Source organism: Squalius cephalus, assembly GCF_949319135.1.
Source record: "Squalius cephalus genome assembly, chromosome: 5".
NCBI classification, from domain to species: domain Eukaryota; kingdom Metazoa; phylum Chordata; class Actinopteri; order Cypriniformes; family Leuciscidae; genus Squalius; species Squalius cephalus.
In genome coordinates, this window is record NC_137126.1 from 23,476,487 (window position 1) to 23,494,270 (window position 17,784).

Sequence of the window (17,784 nt, forward strand, 5' to 3'; positions counted from 1 at the left end):
AATTGTCATCGTAGGTGCATGTCCACTGTGAGAGACATAATCTAAAAAAAAAAAATTATTTGTATGATACAGCTGCAAATAAGTATTTGAACACCTGTCTATCAGCTAGAATTCTGTGCCCGGTTGCATAAAGCACCTTAAGTTTGTCCCTTAAGTATGATACTTAAGGGGCGATTTCCCCTTACCTAAGAGAATAACTTAAGGGTGTTGCATATAATCTCTTAAACGGTTCTCTTAGGTAAGGGAAACATTTAAGTGTTTCACGACAGCGATCCTGGATTCACGTTATAAAAGTCTGTTGTTGCCATAGATACGCAAAACACTAACACGCCGTGTCGCGTCTAGGACAACTGTATCACACACCAGACGCGCACTTTCTCAGTTTATGGCCAGCAATATTGTTATGTTTAAGGACATTATGGAATTAAGATAATGTCTGTACGTTATGTTATGACTGTACTGTACAATTAAATATAATCGTTGCTATAAGTCTGCAGTCTGAACACTTTACGTCCTCAGAGCGTCCGTTAACTGAATGAATTGAGAATATCACCTGAAAATCCGATACACACTAATTGTAGCCTATATTTATTTAATGGTAGCCGATTTATGCACGTGTAAAACGTATCCCACTACTGAAAACTCCCAGTTGCAAAAAAACGCAGTGCTATAAGCAGTTGTAACACCGCAGGTAAAGAGTGGTTGCGATGTGTGACATGGTCAAGGTCGCTCTCTAGTTTGTTAGCGATGTATTGCGCAAATATTGCGCGTCGATCAAATCGGTATTCTTGCAACAATTTTTCATCGCTAAAATGGTCCAAATGGTTCTCCCTATCCCTAAAAATTCTTATTGGCACATAATGATCTTAAGCTGGTTCCATAAATTCAGCCATGTCGTCTTATTTTTGTCCGCGTTACTCTTAAGGTTACGATTTCCAAACCTTGTTATACTTAGGGAAATGACCGTTAAGGGGTTTTATGCAACACTTATCGCTTTTTAAGGGATTATTTAAGTGAAAAAACAGCATTTAAGGGAAATTCTAAGTGTTTATGACGTTTCACTTAAAGAAACCCTTAAGTAACACTTAAGGGTTTTTTTCTGCAACACCCTTAGGTTTAAGGGAAACATAAGGGCGAACTTAAGGGAAAATTACACTTAAGGTGCTTTATGCAACCGGGCACTGACCCTCAAAGACCTGTTAGTCTGCCTTTAAAATGTCCACCTCCACTCCATTTATTATCCTAAATTAGATGCACCTGTTTGAGGTCGTTAGCTGCATAAAGACACCTGTCCACCCCATACAATCAGTAAGAATCCAACTACTAACATGGCCAAGACCAAAGAGCTGTCCAAAGACACTAGAGACAAAATTGTACACCTCCACAAGGCTGGAAAGGGCTACGGGGAAATTGCCAAGCAGCTTGGTGAAAAAAGGTCCACTGTTGGAGAAATCATTAGAAAATGGAAGAAGCTAAACATGACGGTCAATCTCCCTCGGACTGGGGCTCCATGCAAGATCTCACCTCGTGGGGTCTCAATGATCCTAAGAAAGGTGAGAAATCAGCCCAGAACTACACGGGAGGAGCTGGTCAATGACCTGAAAAGAGCTGGGACCACCGTTTCCAAGGTTACTGTTGGTAATACACTAAGACGTCATGGTTTGAAATCATGCATGGCACGGAAGGTTCCCCTGCTTAAACCAGCACATGTCAAGGCCCGTCTTAAGTTTGCCAATGACCATTTGGATGATCCAGAGGAGTCATGGGAGAAAGTCATGTGGTCAGATGAGACCAAAATAGAACTTTTTGGTCATAATTCCACTAAACGTGTTTGGAGGAAGAAGAATGATGAGTACCATCCCAAGAACACCATCCCTACTGTGAAGCATGGGGGTGGTAGCATCATGCTTTGGGGGTGTTTTTCTGCACATGGGACAGGGCGACTGCACTGTATTAAGGAGAGGATGACCGGGCCATGTATTGCGAGATTTTGGGGAACAACCTCCTTCCCTCAGTTAGAGCATTGAAGATGGGTCGAGGCTGGGTCTTCCAACATGACAATGACCCGAAGCACACAGCCAGGATAACCAAGGAGTGGCTCTGTAAGAAGCATATCAAAGTTCTGGCGTGGCCTAGCCAGTCTCCAGACCTAAACCCAATAGAGAATCTTTGGAGGGAGCTCAAACTCCGTGTTTCTCAGCGACAGCCCAGAAACCTGACTGATCTAGAGAAGATCTGTGTGGAGGAGTGGGCCAAAATCCCTCCTGCAGTGTGTGCAAACCTGGTGAAAAACTACAGGAAACATTTGACCTCTGTAATTGCAAACAAAGGCTACTGTACCAAATATTAACATTGATTTTCTCAGGTGTTAGCTGTATCATACAAATAAATAGTTAAAAAATCATACATTGTGATTTCTGGATTTTTTTTTTTAGATTACGTCTCTCACAGTGGACATGCACCTACGATGACAATTTCAGACCCCTCCATGATTTCTAAGTGGGAGAACTTGCAAAATAGCAGGGCGTTCAAATACTTATTTTCCTCACTGTATATATATATATATATATAGATAGATAGATAGATAGATAGATAGATAGATAGATAGATAGATAGATAGATAGATAGATAGATAGATAGATAGATAGATAGATATACAGTGCCCTCCACAATTAATGGCACCCCTGGTAAATATGATCAAAACTGGCTGTAAAAAATAAATCTGCATCGTTTATCCTTTTGATCTTTCATTCAAAAAATGTGCAAAATTCTAACCTTTCATTGAAGTTAAAGAATTGAAAGTGGGGGGAAATCACATTATGAAATAAATGTTTTTCTCCAAAACACGTTGGCCACAATTATTGGCACCCCTAGAATTTTTTATGAGTAAAATATCTCTGAAGTATATTCCAGGGTGACTAGGAACATGAAACTGTCCAGCTATGACTTCGTGTTTCACAGGAGTTTAAATATAAGGAAACACAAAGGCCAAATCCCCTTAATCATCCATCACAATGAGTAAAACCACAGAATATAGTTCTGATGTGGATCAAAAGATTGTTGACCATCACAAAATAGAAAGTGGCTGTAAGACAATAGCTAAAGAATTGAAAATCCCCATTTTGAACATCAGGGCAATAATTAAGAAGTTCCAATCAACTAAAGATGTTACGAATCTGCCAGGAAGAGGACGTGTGTCTATATTGTCTTAATACACGGTGAGGATGAAAGTTTGAGTGGCCAAAGACTCTTCAAGGATCACAGATGGAGAATTTCAGAGATTAGTTAAGTCTTGGGGTTAGAAAGCCAAAAAAAAAAACTCAAAAAAAACCCTACATCCCCACATGTTGTTTGGGAGGGTTTCAAGAAAAATCCTCCTCGCTCCTCCAGAAACAAACTCCAGCAAATTTAATTGTCAGACATGACTGGAACTTCAAACGGCACAGGGTTCTGTGGTCAGATGAAACAAAAAAAAATAGCTTTTTGGCAGCAAACACACTAGATGGGTTTGGTGAACACAAGGATAAAAAGTACCCCATGTGTACAATTTAATATACCGTTGGATCTTTAATGTTGTGGGCATATTTTTCTGCTGGAGGTCCTGGACTTCTTGTTCAGATACATGGCATCGTGGATTCTATCAAATATCAACAGATAAAAAATCAAAACCTGACGGCTTCTGCTAGAAATCTTATAATGGGCCGTGGTTGGATCTTCCATCAGGACAACGATCCAAAACAAACATCAAAATCAACACAAAAATTTGTTGCGGAGCACAAAATGAAGCTTCTGCCATGACCTTCCCAGTTCCCTGACCTGATGAGTGGGCTGAACTGAAGAGAAGAAGCACAAACATGGATCTGGGAATCTGAAGGATCTGGAGAGATTCTGTATGGGGGAATGGTCTCTGATCTCTTGTCAGGTGTTCTCCAAACTCATCAGGCATTATAGGAGAAGACTCAGAGCTGGTATCTTGTCAAAAGGAGATTGCAAAAAGTATTTAATAAAAGGGTGCCAATAATTGTGGCCAACGTGTTTTGGAGAAAAACATTTATTTCATAATGTGATTTCCCCCCCACATTCAATTCTTTTACTTAAATGAAAGGTTAGAATTTTGCTAATTTTTTTAATGAAAGATCAAAAGGATAAACGATGCAGATTTATTTTTTACAGCCAGTTTTGATCATATTTACCAGGGGTGCCATTAATTGTGGAGGGCACTGTATATATATATGTATATGTATATGTATTTTATTTAATTTTTTTATATAAATGAATGTATGTGCTCCAAACAAACACTATTCATTCAAAAGGGGGAAAAGCATGTACCATTTACGGTAGTTTAGCACAGGTAGTGTATATTTGATTGAAGAAAAAAATGTAACTAGTTTCTAAAGAACCATAAATATGACAAAGCGGCACGAGTCGGCAACCATAGACATGTGTGCCACCCCTGTCACTCGGGTAAACACTGTCACAATAGCAGTGTACAATAAAAGTACAGAGGAATCTCTAAAAAGGTAGAGAAAAATACACTCTTAAAAATAGTTCTTTATTGGCATCTATGGTTCATTGAAGAACCTTTAACGTCCATGGAACCTTTCCATTCCACAAAAGGTTCTTTAGATTATTAAAATGTTCTTCACACTTAGAAAAAATGGTTCTTTTAAGAACTGTTCATGAAAAGGTTTGTTAGGGAACCAATAAATGTTCTTCTATGTCATTCAATGCAATGTAAAAAAAAAAACTTTTGGAACTTTTATTTTTAAGAGTGTACACAGAGAGGTTTCAAATCAAGCATTATTAAATGATCTACAACATGAAGCTGTGGAAAACCCTAAGCCCAAGGCATACACAGGAAATTGGACAAGGCTAGAATCAACAGATGCACACAAGACTTTAATAAACCAGTGATACGTACGGATCGGCTGGTAATCCAAGGAGATGTCTGAAGGAGCTTGTAATACTGCAGACCTTCGATATACCACATGCACTCTTCCTCTCTCCTCGTGTTCCTGTGTTCCTCGCTCCAGAGGCTCAATGAAGTACTCATCAGAATCAGTACGAATCATACCAGCCTTTGGAGGACAAAAAAAGACCAATTGTTATCAGAAATGAAGTTAACAGAAAATTGAAGTCTGTCTAACCAAGGACCTCTCAAGAGAATTATCCTATAACTACTGTTATTTACAACACCAGATTTGACAGTGTACAAATTAAATATGTTCATGTATTTCACTGTCATTGGCTGTCATGTATGTGACTGAAATGTAGATGACTGTCATTGGTTACAATAAAGCCCCTTTCACACAGAGATTCCATAAAAAACATGGATAATCTGTCCCAGGATTTGTCCCGGGATCGTTTGATTTTGGTTCATTCACACTGCCAGTGATTTTCCGGAATCTGTGGGTGCGTTCACACACATCCCGTAAAGATCCCGTAAAGACACGTGATGTCAGGATGTGACGTAACGTACGCATCGAAAACATGTACAGCTAATGCATCGCGTACCATTCCACAAAGCTGGCAAACGATCTCAGCTTCAGCGCGGAAAGTAAGGAGCTCCCTGGTCTCTGCATCATTCCATTTTGCAAAAATTTTTTCGTTCTTTCTTTGTTGATGACGAATACAAACTGCCTTCTAAGAGCAACAGTGTCGCGCGATGGCACATGCGTCATCACTACGACACTTTTGTTCACACAGGGCGCATTCCGGGACTGATCCCGGCAATGTTACTAGGTCCCCATCCTGGCATCAATCCCGGGACGTGTTTACGTTCACACAGAAGGCACTCTAGCAATTTTACGGCAATTTCCTGGGATCAATGCGATGTGTGAAAGGGACTTTAGTCTCACCACTAAATGCAAGGCCCTTGCCAAAACACATCGTATGGTCTTGTTGGGAGAGCAGATGCTCTATTTATCACTCAACCCTCATCCCCTCATTTACATTTACATTTATATTTTCATCTAACATATGGTAAGTCACAACATTTGTACAGGTACTGAACATGTGCTTCACCTCCAAACATTCCTTCAACTCAGAGTTCAGCAATCATATATTTTTCAGATAAAAAGCAGTCCAGTGTGTGTCTTTACAAGCAAATATTTTCTAGAAGCCTCGATAACAACTGAAAACACCAGAAAAAGTTGTAAATGTTTAATGCATTCATCAGTGAAAAATCAGGAGATTGAATCTCATCTCTGCTTTCTTCTCAGTCTCCTATATTCGTTTCAAAATCAAAGACATCTTTAATTCAAAAATGCTTTCAGGATACAAAACTGATTATTACACACAGTTGTAAACAAAGCATCTCGGGTTACGATAATAACCCCTGTTCCCTGAGAAGAGAACGAGAGTAGCGTAACGCATCTGAAGTATGAATGAAACTAATCCAATCCTGATTGGTGCTGCGTCATGACGTAACATGTGACGGCATACACGGAAGCTACAAAGGGACGCCAGCACACAACAGAGTTAGCTTAGCCCGGCCTGGGTTGCAAGATAGCCTAAATGTCGCCTGGAGCAAACTCCAGGCACCCATGAGATATAGCGAGCCTGAAGGTCTCCTACTCTCCTCAGAGAAGTAATGGCTAATAAAAAAGATACCTTGAGGGAAAGGTTCTTGGCCTCAGCCGACTCCAGAGGTTCGAAAGAAGTCAACCAGCCCTTCGAAAACCACTCAGGAACTCTGTTACGAGCCGCAAGTCTCATCCTGCGAGCCCCATGGAGGAAACGTACGTCCAGCTGATGTCTCCCCAGAGGCCCATCACCCAGAGGAGCATGGAAAGCCACAATGGCAGCCAAGTACACCTTGAGTGTGGATGTGGTAAGACCATCCGAGAAGTGATCTTGGAGGAGCTCCAGCACTGAAGCCAACTGGGCAGTTAATTGGGTCCACCTCACGCTCTCTACACCAAGTGGAAACACATTCCACTTTAGGCCGTACAATCTCCTCGTGGAAGGAACTCTGGAACTGAGTATGGTCTCAAACACTCCAGCCGCCAGGCCAGCCTCAAGGTACTGAGCCCCCTCAGGGGCCAGGCCCAAAGTTTCCACAGGTCTGTTCGAGGGTGAATATTGAGCCCCCGGCCTGTGGAGGAAGCAGGTCCCTCCTCAGAAGGATCTGACAAGGCTGGCCTGCCAGAAGTGCTATGATGTCTGAAAACCATACTTGGGCCGGCCAGTACAGGGCTACTAGAAGAAGGCTGACCCCGTCTCGACGGACCCTCTCCAGAACTCCCAGGAGCAGAGCAATCAGGAGAAAAGCGCACAGGCATAGCCTCGGCCACGTCTGTACCATGGCATCCAACCCCAATGGGGCTGGATGGCTGAGAGAAAACCACAGTAGACAGTGGGACGTCCCTCGAGACATGAACAAATCCACTACCACTGGGCCGAACCTCTTGCATATCGACTTCACCACCTCGGTGTTCCACTACCGGTGTTAAAGTCTTCATTCCCCGGGCCTCAGCCCCTGCCTCGACAGGATGTCTGCTCTCTGATTCTGGTCCCCTGGGATGTGCATTGCTCTGAGAGATAACAGTTTCCCCTGGGACCACAGGAGGATCTGATACGCCAATCTGGATAGAGGGCGCAATCTCAGAATCTCCTGATGAATCAAGTAGGAGACCACCGACACATTGTCTGCGTGGTGACCCCTGAGGTATGGGAGGAAGCTCCTCAGACCCTCACCATCCATGACCGAGCCCCAGCCTGTCAGGGAGGCGTCTGTCGAAATGGCTTTCCGGCGACATGACGCTCCCAGCACGGAGCCTTGGAACTGAAACCACGCTTTTTTCCACATAGATAGGGAACAAAGGCATCTGCGCGTAACCCTGATCATGCAGAACGGGTTCCCCCTCGGGGAAAACCCCTTGGTTTTCAACCACAACTGCAGGGCCCTCATGTGCAGCAGACCGAATCGAATGGCGCTGGACGCTGCTACCATGAGCTCTAACACTCTCTGAAAATGTTTTACAGTGATGGCTTGGCCTAGCTTTATCCTGGTCACTGTGGCAAGGATGGACTCGATCTGTGCGGGAGACAATTGTGCCCGCATCGTGACCGAGTCCCACAACACTCCCAGGAACGTGGTTCTCTGGGCTGGTGCCAACATGCTTTTTTTTGTGTTGTCTCAACCCCAGGCTCTGGATGTGGGCAAGGACGACATCTTGATGCCGAACTGCCAGCTCTTGTGACTAGCCCATAATAAGCCAGTCGTCTATATAATTTAGCATCCATGCAATTGGCAAACGTGGGAGGGGAGAGAGCTAGGCCGAACGGAAGAACGCAATATTGGAACGCTTCGCCCCCGAAAGCGAACCTTAGGAACTTCCTGTGAGATGGAAGGATGGATATGTGGAAGTATGCGTCCCTTAGATCTATCATGACAAACCAATCCTCAGATTTGATCTGACTCATGATGATGGGAATAGTGAGCATCTTGAACCAGAATCTCCTCAGAGAACGATTCAAGTGCCTTAGATCTAAAATTGGTGCAAACCCCCATCCTTCTTGGGAACTATGAAGTAGAGGTCTTCACGGGTCCAAAAATTCGTGCCCGAACCCGAAAGAGACCCGTAATGTGCTACAACGAACCGACCCGGACCCGTCTATTATTTCCAAAGCTGGACCCGGACTCGTGCAGATCCGAGAAATGCCTAACCGGACCCGACCCGGACCCGTCTATTATTTCAAAGCTGGACCCGAAACCGCCGGGAAGACACAGACCCGACTGGACCCGATTGTCACATATTCCACCTTAAACTGCTATTACAAGTCAATAAACCTGTTGCGAAAAATACAACTTTTTGTCTTAATTTAAGGAGCCGTAGTAACGTTAGTCTCCTCTCCCTTCCTTGTACTTCTAACGTACCTGACTGGCTGTGATCATGCATTACAATCCTCCGACAAGAAAGTTATTCATGTTATTCCTCTCGTTATTCCAAGTCCAAGCTTAATCCACTCATTATTTCAGCTTCAAAAGTCCACTTGATGTCACGGTGACGGATGACAAATGCAACTTTGCACATGTAACTTACATTCTGACTCGAGTTAACTCGCATAATAACTTTGACTGTTTGCCCTTTTGAACTATAATAACGATTTCTCGTTCAGTGCCATGGCCACTGACGTTATTTATTTGCTATCATCTCCGTGCTCTCTGCTCTGCATCGAGTCTGAATCTGACCACTAAAACTTTAAGATTAAACAAGACGGTTGTTAATTTATATTGTAAAATCTAAAGCGCGGTTTGGCGGTCCCTCACTGCTCTGGTAACTGGTTGCCATAGAAAGATGACACGCGTTTGAGACTGCACATGCGCGCTAGCTGGATCAACCCAAAATATTCTTTTTAACGCAATTTATTTTGAGTGTCCTAATTTTACAAGTTGCAAGTTACAAAAAAACACAAGCAGTGTCTAAACACGACCGGGTTTTCTCCGAGTCTGATCTGATGACTCCGATCGCACGGGTATTACACACAATGTTAAACAGACCCGGGACCCGAAGTAATAGATTCGGACCCGACCCGGACCCGGCTTATCATTTAAAATATAGACCCGAACTAGTACGGGTCCCGGGTCGGGTCCCGGGTCGACGGGTCGACGGGTCTCGGGTTCACTGTGAAGACCTCTACTATGAAGTAGCAGCTGTAGAACCCGGACTCCCTGCCCGGCGGAAGAACACGCTCTATGGCCTCCTTTACCAGCAGGGAGTTTACTTCCTGTTCCAATGTGACCCTGCACTGGGTCACCTGCAGTCCACACCACCCTGCTGAATTTCGGTTGGCGGGATCGAACTGCAACCTGTAACCCTTCTCTATTGTGCGCAGGACCCAAGGAGAAATATTTGGCAGGTCTTGCCATGTTTTGACATATTCTACTAAGGGAACCAGTCTCTCAAGACTGATTTTGGGTATTATTCGAGATTCGTTCTCGATCCCCTGAAGCGGAGGACCAGCAGGGAATAATCGAAAACAGTTTCCGATGTGCGGACGCGAACACTGCCTGGCCGCAAGCATGTAGGGCAGACAGAGCAGTGTGCGTTCACTGGAAACCGATGTGTCCCGAAGCGCACTTGACGCTGGATACAAACATTGATTTCCTGAGGGCTTCGCGGAGGAGCGATTCCCGCTCGTCCCTCCACGGGGGGGGGGGCAGCCCTGCTATTTTCGTCTCATTTTCAATACCCTAAAGCAGAGGACCGGCAAGGAAAAATCGAAAACGATTTTCGATGTGCGGACGGAACACTGCCTGGCCGCAAACCTGTGGGGCAGACAGAGCAGCGTTGTGATGTAGAGGCTGAGGCAGTTAGATCCATCTGCAGCAGTTTATTTAAACAGGAAACAAGCGAGGTAAGCTGACTCAAACTCAGGCAGACATCAGTAATATACTCAGGCAGGAATAGTATGAGGGCAGTCCAATAATCAGAGTGAAACACAGGCAAAAGGTCAGGGTAGGCAGCGGAGGTTCGTGATATAATTACAAAGTCCAGGTCAGAGATCAAGTTTCAGAGATAACAGGAACGTGCGGCATAGACAGGTTGGCAAATCAATACTTCACAAAGAACAACAGAGTGAGCAGTCCATATAAAGGGAAGATGATGAGGAACAGGTGATAATACTGAAGATAATCAGGGAATATGGCAGGGCTGGATGGAGATGAGTGCAGAGAGGGTAGATGAAGTCCTAATAGTCAGGAGAGAGGGATCGAATGATGCCAGAGGGAGGCGTTGTAGAGCGTTCTGTGACAAGCGTGCATTCGGTGCTCATCATTTTAATTCCTCAGAATTAAATGCAGGCATAAACACTGGATAAGTGAAACACAGTCTGAATGGTAGGCTGAATTAAAATATATAACTTCTTAAAGTCAGATAATATTCCATCATTTTAATTTCTTAGAATTAAATGCAGCCATAATCACCAGACAATACTGTTTTAATATTTACTTATACGGTCTCGTAATCTAAACGCTGCCTCTGCAAACGTGAGATTCGAGTCATTCACAATATATTTGGCTTTCATCTCTCGAGAAGAAAGTCAACGAGCGCGAGGCTGAAACACCCGAAAACGCACGGCTGTGCGTGTCGAGATATTTCTCAATGAACATAGCCAGCACCCTCAGGAGTTGACTGTTCATGCCTGGCACCCACACAGAATCTTATTGCAGAGTAGACCCGTAATCTACGCGCTGCCTCTGCAAACACGAGATCCGAGCCACTAGATTCTATATTGCAATGCAGACCTTTAATTTACGCGCTGCCTCGGCAATGCGAAATTCCAGTCACAGAATCTTTATTGCAGAGTAGACCCGTAATCTTTGCACTGCCTCGGCAAATGCGAGATCCGAGCCACTAGATTTTATATTGCAATGCAGACCTTTAATCTACGCTCTGCCTCGGCAAACACAAGATCCCAGCCACAGAATCTTTATTGCAAAGTAGACCCGTAATCTACGCGCTGCCTCGGCAAACGTGAGATCCAAGCCACTAGATTCTATATGGCAATGCAGACCTTTATTTGAAGTTCTTACGGGACAAACAACACCAAATAGGACAGACAGTTTGACACAGAGTGCTTGCTGAAGAGCAAAAAACTAACTCTGTTGTGTGCCGGCGTCCCTTTGTAGCTTCCGTATATGCCGTCACATGTTACGTCATGACGCAGCACCAATCAGGATTGGATAGTTTAATTCATACTTCAGATGCATTACGCTAAGGGCATTCCCCAAAGTGTCGTCATCGACGCAGTTCGAGATTCCTCGAAAGGGAACTTGGTTTTCCTGCAAAACTCAATAAACTAATCAGATTTCCCCTGACCAAACAGATCAGACTTAATGAGTCTGAAACACAAATGTATTAAAAATCAACAAAATGGGGATAATTTAATCCTGAAAATATGGAAATATCTAATGAAAACTAAAAGGTGTGGTATTGTGAGAAATCTTTATCACATTAAAATTATTAAAAATATATAAAAATGATCACATAAAATGAAAAAGAAAACTTAAAATTCAAATTGGAACACTGATTATATAACTATAATAAATATAATAATGTAATGATATGAAAAGGGCAAAAAAACCTCACAATTTTCACCAAATGTATATTACTGCATTGTGTGTTTTATTTATTACACAAAATTGTTCAGAAACTAACAAAGTAGGGGTTATTTAAAGGTGTCATGATGCTGCTTTAAAAGTTCATTATTTTGTTTAATGGGTGAAATGGAATAGGTTAACATGCTTTAAAAACACATCATTTTTCACATACTGTACATTAATGCAGTATCTCTATTCCCAGTCTGTCTGAAATGCGCCGATTTCTACAAAGCCCCTCCTTCTGAAAAGCCCAGAGTTATCTGACTGGCCACTTGACCCAGTGAATTGTGATTGGCCAAACAGCTCAAGTGTGTGTCGGAAATGTAACGCCCCTTACCATAATTGTGAGCTTAAGCTTCCATGGCTTCTAAATAAATTGTAAACACACAATTTAATGTTGTCGCTATTAACATATCAGTTCGAGCCCGAGTCAGATTCTGAAAATGCGGATGATCAAGCAGATAGACTGGAATCGACTTGAGCAAAACATTTTGATAAATTTTTATTTTGTAACTCTCTTATTTTTCAGAAAGGTTAAAATAGTTTAATTTGTCTTTTTCACTATAACAACTTTATGTCCTAATGTAACAACATAAAATACAGTTAAAAAAACATACTGAAATGTATAGCTGGCGTTGTACTCTCGCAGGTTCAGAAAGCTGTCCTCCATAAAATGCATTGTACACAATCTAACTTTAGGGTTGTACTGCTCAGGAATAGAGTTATAAATACATTTTAGCCATTGGTTCCTAATTTCATCCATTTTTGGATGGCTAAACAAAGGGGTTTTGCTTACGCATCTAAACACAACGTCAACACTACAATTCACTGAAGCCTCATCTTCTTTCTTTGCATTTGCGTTTGAGCGGGCATTATGCAAATATTTCACATTGTGACAAAGATATTTCCGAAAATAATATTTAGGTGTTTTAGACAGGTCATGGAGTAGTATCCTCTGTTAGATAGAATAAAATATTTGTGGGACACTGAGCTTCGTAACTTTGCAGACCGTATACATGTATAAATAGATACATACAGTATACACCCTAAATGAAAAGGAAAAAATTAAAATGCATATGACCCCTTTAAATACTCTATCTAATAGAAAGAGAGTTTTGGTATTTTGAATAATTGAAGAAAAAAAAACTTTATGCACTAAGAAACTCCATAAAAATAGGGCACAATGTACTGTGTTAATATGAACAAATTTTCTGTATTTATTTTTTACAGGTGTTTTACCCATATTTAAAAGGGGTGGTTGATTATGATTTCACTTTTTTAACTTTAGTTAGTGTGTAATGTTGCTGTTTGAGCATAAACAACATCTGCAAAGTCACAACGCTCAAAGTTCAAAGCAAAGGGAGATATTTTCTTTTAAAGAAATAGCTTTTTAAGGACTACAACAAACAGCTGGTAGGGACTACACAACATTCCTCTCGGGTTAGTGACATCACTAACCCTAAAATTTACATAAACTTCGCCCCCGGGAACACAATTTATAGATTATCATGACAGAATATGACTAGAAGATAACTACACATAAGCTACATACATTCATCAACTAGCCATTCAGAAAGGTTGTCTACATGTTGTCACTTCTTCTCTGATTCTGGTTGGAACATAAAAGACTAAAAGTTTTTGTAATTTTCAAGACACAAGCCATTGTAGCTCCGCCCCCTGTGCCGGGAGCAGCAGCTCATTTGCATTTAAAGGAACAGACACAAAAACGGTGTGTTTTTGCTCACCCTCAAAAAGTGACAATTTTAACATGCTATTTAAAAATATCTGTTGGGTATTTTGAGCTAAAACTTCACATACACACTCTGGGCACATCAGAGACTTATTTTACATCTTGTGAAAAGGGCATTATACCACCCCTTTAAATTACGCATTGCATTATAGGAAATGTCTGTAAACCTAACAGATAATGTCGTGGCAGAAAATTAATTACCAATACCTTTTCTGATTTTCTACAGATTGTCTTCTTATTGTGTAACACAGAGAAGAATAAAAAAGATATATAAAACAAACAAAAAAATGTATTAATACTTAAATGCATGCCTCGTCAATCACTACCCTCCTCCTCATTCAGTTTTTTTTTAAGTTAGACATCAATCTTCTTAGTATTCCTCAATCAATTCATTTTTAAGCAATAAAACAAGAAAAAGAAAAAATACAAACGAATGCCTGTATTTCCGTTAACAACCCAAGGTGTGTAACAGTGTATGTATAATTTTTCTGCACAACAATAATTGAATCTTTGATGACTGAATAAGTGCAATTCACCTTTATTCCACAAGGTGGAAATGTCTGATACACAATGATGAAGTGACGTTTCACTCATTGTTACCGCAGGCAGAAAATAAAAGAATTGGAAGTATCATCAGCAAAACTTGAAATGGCTCAGCGATGTACCGCAGAGCAAGTAATGAAGACAATCAAATATTAGTGTCACTGTCACTTGATGGTTGATCTGGTGAAGAAGCAGTCAGCCAAAATCTTGCTTTTGAAGATGTTGAAAATGATTGAGAATATGTTTGAGATCACGAATATGAGCCAGATGATGACAGTTATGATGGTATAAAACATCTGCTCACACTGAACATTTCCAAGCTCTAAAAGGTAACAAACTTTATTTTATTCTTCTGTAAGTGTTACTATAATATCAGGAGAGTTTTATATTAATGAGTTAAGATACAGGGGTTTTAGGGTTAAAGGGTTAAGTTTTTATTTTATTTTTCAATTTGGTAAACTCATTAAAAAAGCAATTAAAGTAAAAACATTTAAAAAAGTGCAAAATAGCAAGCATTTTCACCAGTATATTAGTAAATTATGTGCATTTCAACTCGTGTACAACATAACATCATGAAGACGCCAAACCATCTTGACTTGCAATATGTGATGTACATGTGCTCACTTCTGTTGTGGGAGTTCATTCATATGCTCAACTGCATACTCGGCTCTGTGCACGTGATTGGGTGAGTGTTCAAATGTACAGTACTTCAAGTGTGTGTGCATGGACCGACCTCATTGCTCTTCTGAACAGCCTCTCAGTTTTACCTCCAGCCCCAGAGTCGGCCTCCTGGACACAGAACAGCCTCTCAGAGGCCGTGCTTTGGAATGTGCTGAAAGACTAGCGCTCTCTCTTTCTCTCAGTCCACTCTTTCCTAGTTATAACCTGGCCACCTCTTCTCAGAGTCATCCTGTGTGCTAAAGAAGACACGGTTTACCTTCCTCCATGCCTGCATCGATTTCAAAAGAACTCTATGCTTCAAAAGTCATTTTTGGCTTATAGGACATTTTAAAATGCATCCGAAGTGTAACAGATTCCTAAAGCTGAACAATTGCACCACGTGAATCGCACTGCACCCATTAGTCACAATAACATTAAGGGCCCTATCTTGCACCCAGCGCAATTGACTTTGTACACCGACGCATGTATCATTCCTATTTTTCACCCGACGCACAGAGGACTGTTCCCTCCACAGACGCACGTCGGTTAACTAAGAAATACACTTGCGCTCCCGGGGGCGGTTCAGCGCAAAGAGGAGGCGTGTTCCGGCGCAAACGTTCCCTCATGCTATTTTGCAGGTTTAGAAAACAATTCCGCCACTAACCGAAAAAAAATAGTTTAAAGTCAGTAGCGCGTTGCGCATGTTATTCATATGCTATTTTAAGGGCGCATGCTTGGCCATAATCAATGTAGAGTGTGCACAACGCGCATACACTTTGATTCTCTCATCTACACAGACGCAGCAGTTTTCATTTTTGCAAATCATACATTATTAAGATAGATAGATAGATAGATAGATAGATAGATAGATAGATAGATAGATAGATAGATAGATAGATAGATAGATAGATAGATAGACAGACAGTTTATTATAAAAGCATACATCAAGCTTACACATTTACCCAAATTATCATGCGCCTGTTTAACCGAAGTTAATTTGGGTGTGTTTCTCCACAACCGCTCCTCGCGTGCGTCTGGCAAATCTGCGTTATAATAGGAATCCGCTATAGAACAAGCGCGCCTGCTCTTAAAGGGAATGTGAGATGTCGCTCTGATTGGTTTATTTCACGTTACGCCCAAACCACACCTATGAATAATGAAGCTACTTCAGACCAACCCATTTTAGATTTGCGTCGGGTGCAAGAGTCATTTATCCCGCCGGTATAATAGCAACAGCGCCCAAGACCCGCCCACAAAGTTACTTGCGTTTTGCGCTTGATACTTGCGTTTCAGACCGTTAAAATAGGGCCCTAAATGATTATGTATTATTATGAAAATCAAACCCAGTTTCTATCAAACTGCCCGAGGCAAGTAAATAGACCGTGTTGAATACAGAATCAGTATGCACCAAACATACATGTTCAACACTCTTCCCTGCAGACCCACAAGTCACTGCACCAACCACCTGAGCCACTGACAAACTGTTTGACTTGCGGAGAGGGATTATCTTTGCACAATATTGCACTGAGCACTTTAATCATGTAAAATAAAAGTAAATGAATGTCCATTTATGGCAAGAATAATTTATTGATGAGTCTACAAGGAAAGCAAGAGGATATGCAGGAGACCATTGTAACAGAACATTGTTCTCAACTGCTGTTTAACCATGTAAAATGCTATTGCCTTTGTGGGGATGCCAATATAGACAAATTCTCAAATCTAACTCTAAACTGTTGTGCACTAACCTTTAATTGGCAATCAATCAGTAAAGCTAATGATCATACAATAATAATCAAAAAAGTAACATGGTTCAAGTTTAATCAAGTAATCAGGCATTACAGCTGTCAAAAGCGCCTGTAAGACATATTGATAATATTATAATTTTTTAATGATCATTGCAAGTTCATTAAAGACCCTTATATACTCGCAGTGTAGATCTTTTTTGTTCTTCGCTATGGGGTAAAAACAAGTTCAAAATACAAGAGCAGCGGTATACTGTTAGCGATCCTGACTCCACACACACTGCGGGGTCATTCCGTGTCAACTTAACCAGAGGTCCCCAGCTCAAATAGTTGATTTTGTTAATATTTTTTCTGAAGATAGACAAACATTTATAGTGATGAAAGCCAAGATTTGGAGCCAAATTACAGTGGTGTAAAATGACTTTAGAAAGATGGCAGCATCATTATTTTATTTTTAAACAGAGATGGGTAGGTCAATTATTTAAATCTGTTGACTTTAGCAATCTTTGTTTCATTATATGCCAACAGTGACAGTTCAAAAATGGGGAAAAACACTTATTGTGTTTTTTGCCTCGTTTGCATGCCTGTAACTCAAGAAGTATTAAAGATATCTTAAAGGGATAGTTTACCCAAAAAGGAAAATTAAGTCATTAATTACTCACCCTCATGTCGTTCCAAACCCTTAAAGCCTTCATTCATCTTTGGAACATAAATTAAGATATTTTTGATGAAATCCGATGGCTCAGGGTGGGCTCCATTGACAGCTATTTAATTAACACTAAAGGCACAGAAAGGTAGGGAAGACATCATTAAAATAGTCCATGTGAATTCAGTGGTTCAAACTTAATTTTATGAAGCGACAAGAATACTTTTTGAAAAAACAAAATAACGACTTTATTCAACAATTTCTCTTCCGTATCAGTCTCCGACTCGCGTTCCCGAGAGCACCACGACGCGTGCGCATGACGCATGACCAGGAAACG

The 17,784-nt window shown here is 41.3% G+C and overlaps 1 protein-coding gene across 3 annotated transcripts in view; it reads right to left on the reverse strand.

Annotated features, from left to right (window-relative positions):
- adamts3 (ADAM metallopeptidase with thrombospondin type 1 motif, 3) overlaps window positions 1-17,784 on the reverse strand; it is a 164,971-nt gene that overhangs the window by 127,306 nt on the left and 19,881 nt on the right. For all 3 annotated transcript variants that reach the window (XM_079871578.1, XM_079871577.1, XM_079871576.1), the window contains exon 4: window positions 4,922-5,078. In XM_079871578.1, coding sequence (XP_079727704.1) covers window positions 4,922-5,078 — 157 coding nt within the window. The remainder of the gene's footprint in view (window positions 1-4,921; window positions 5,079-17,784) is intronic.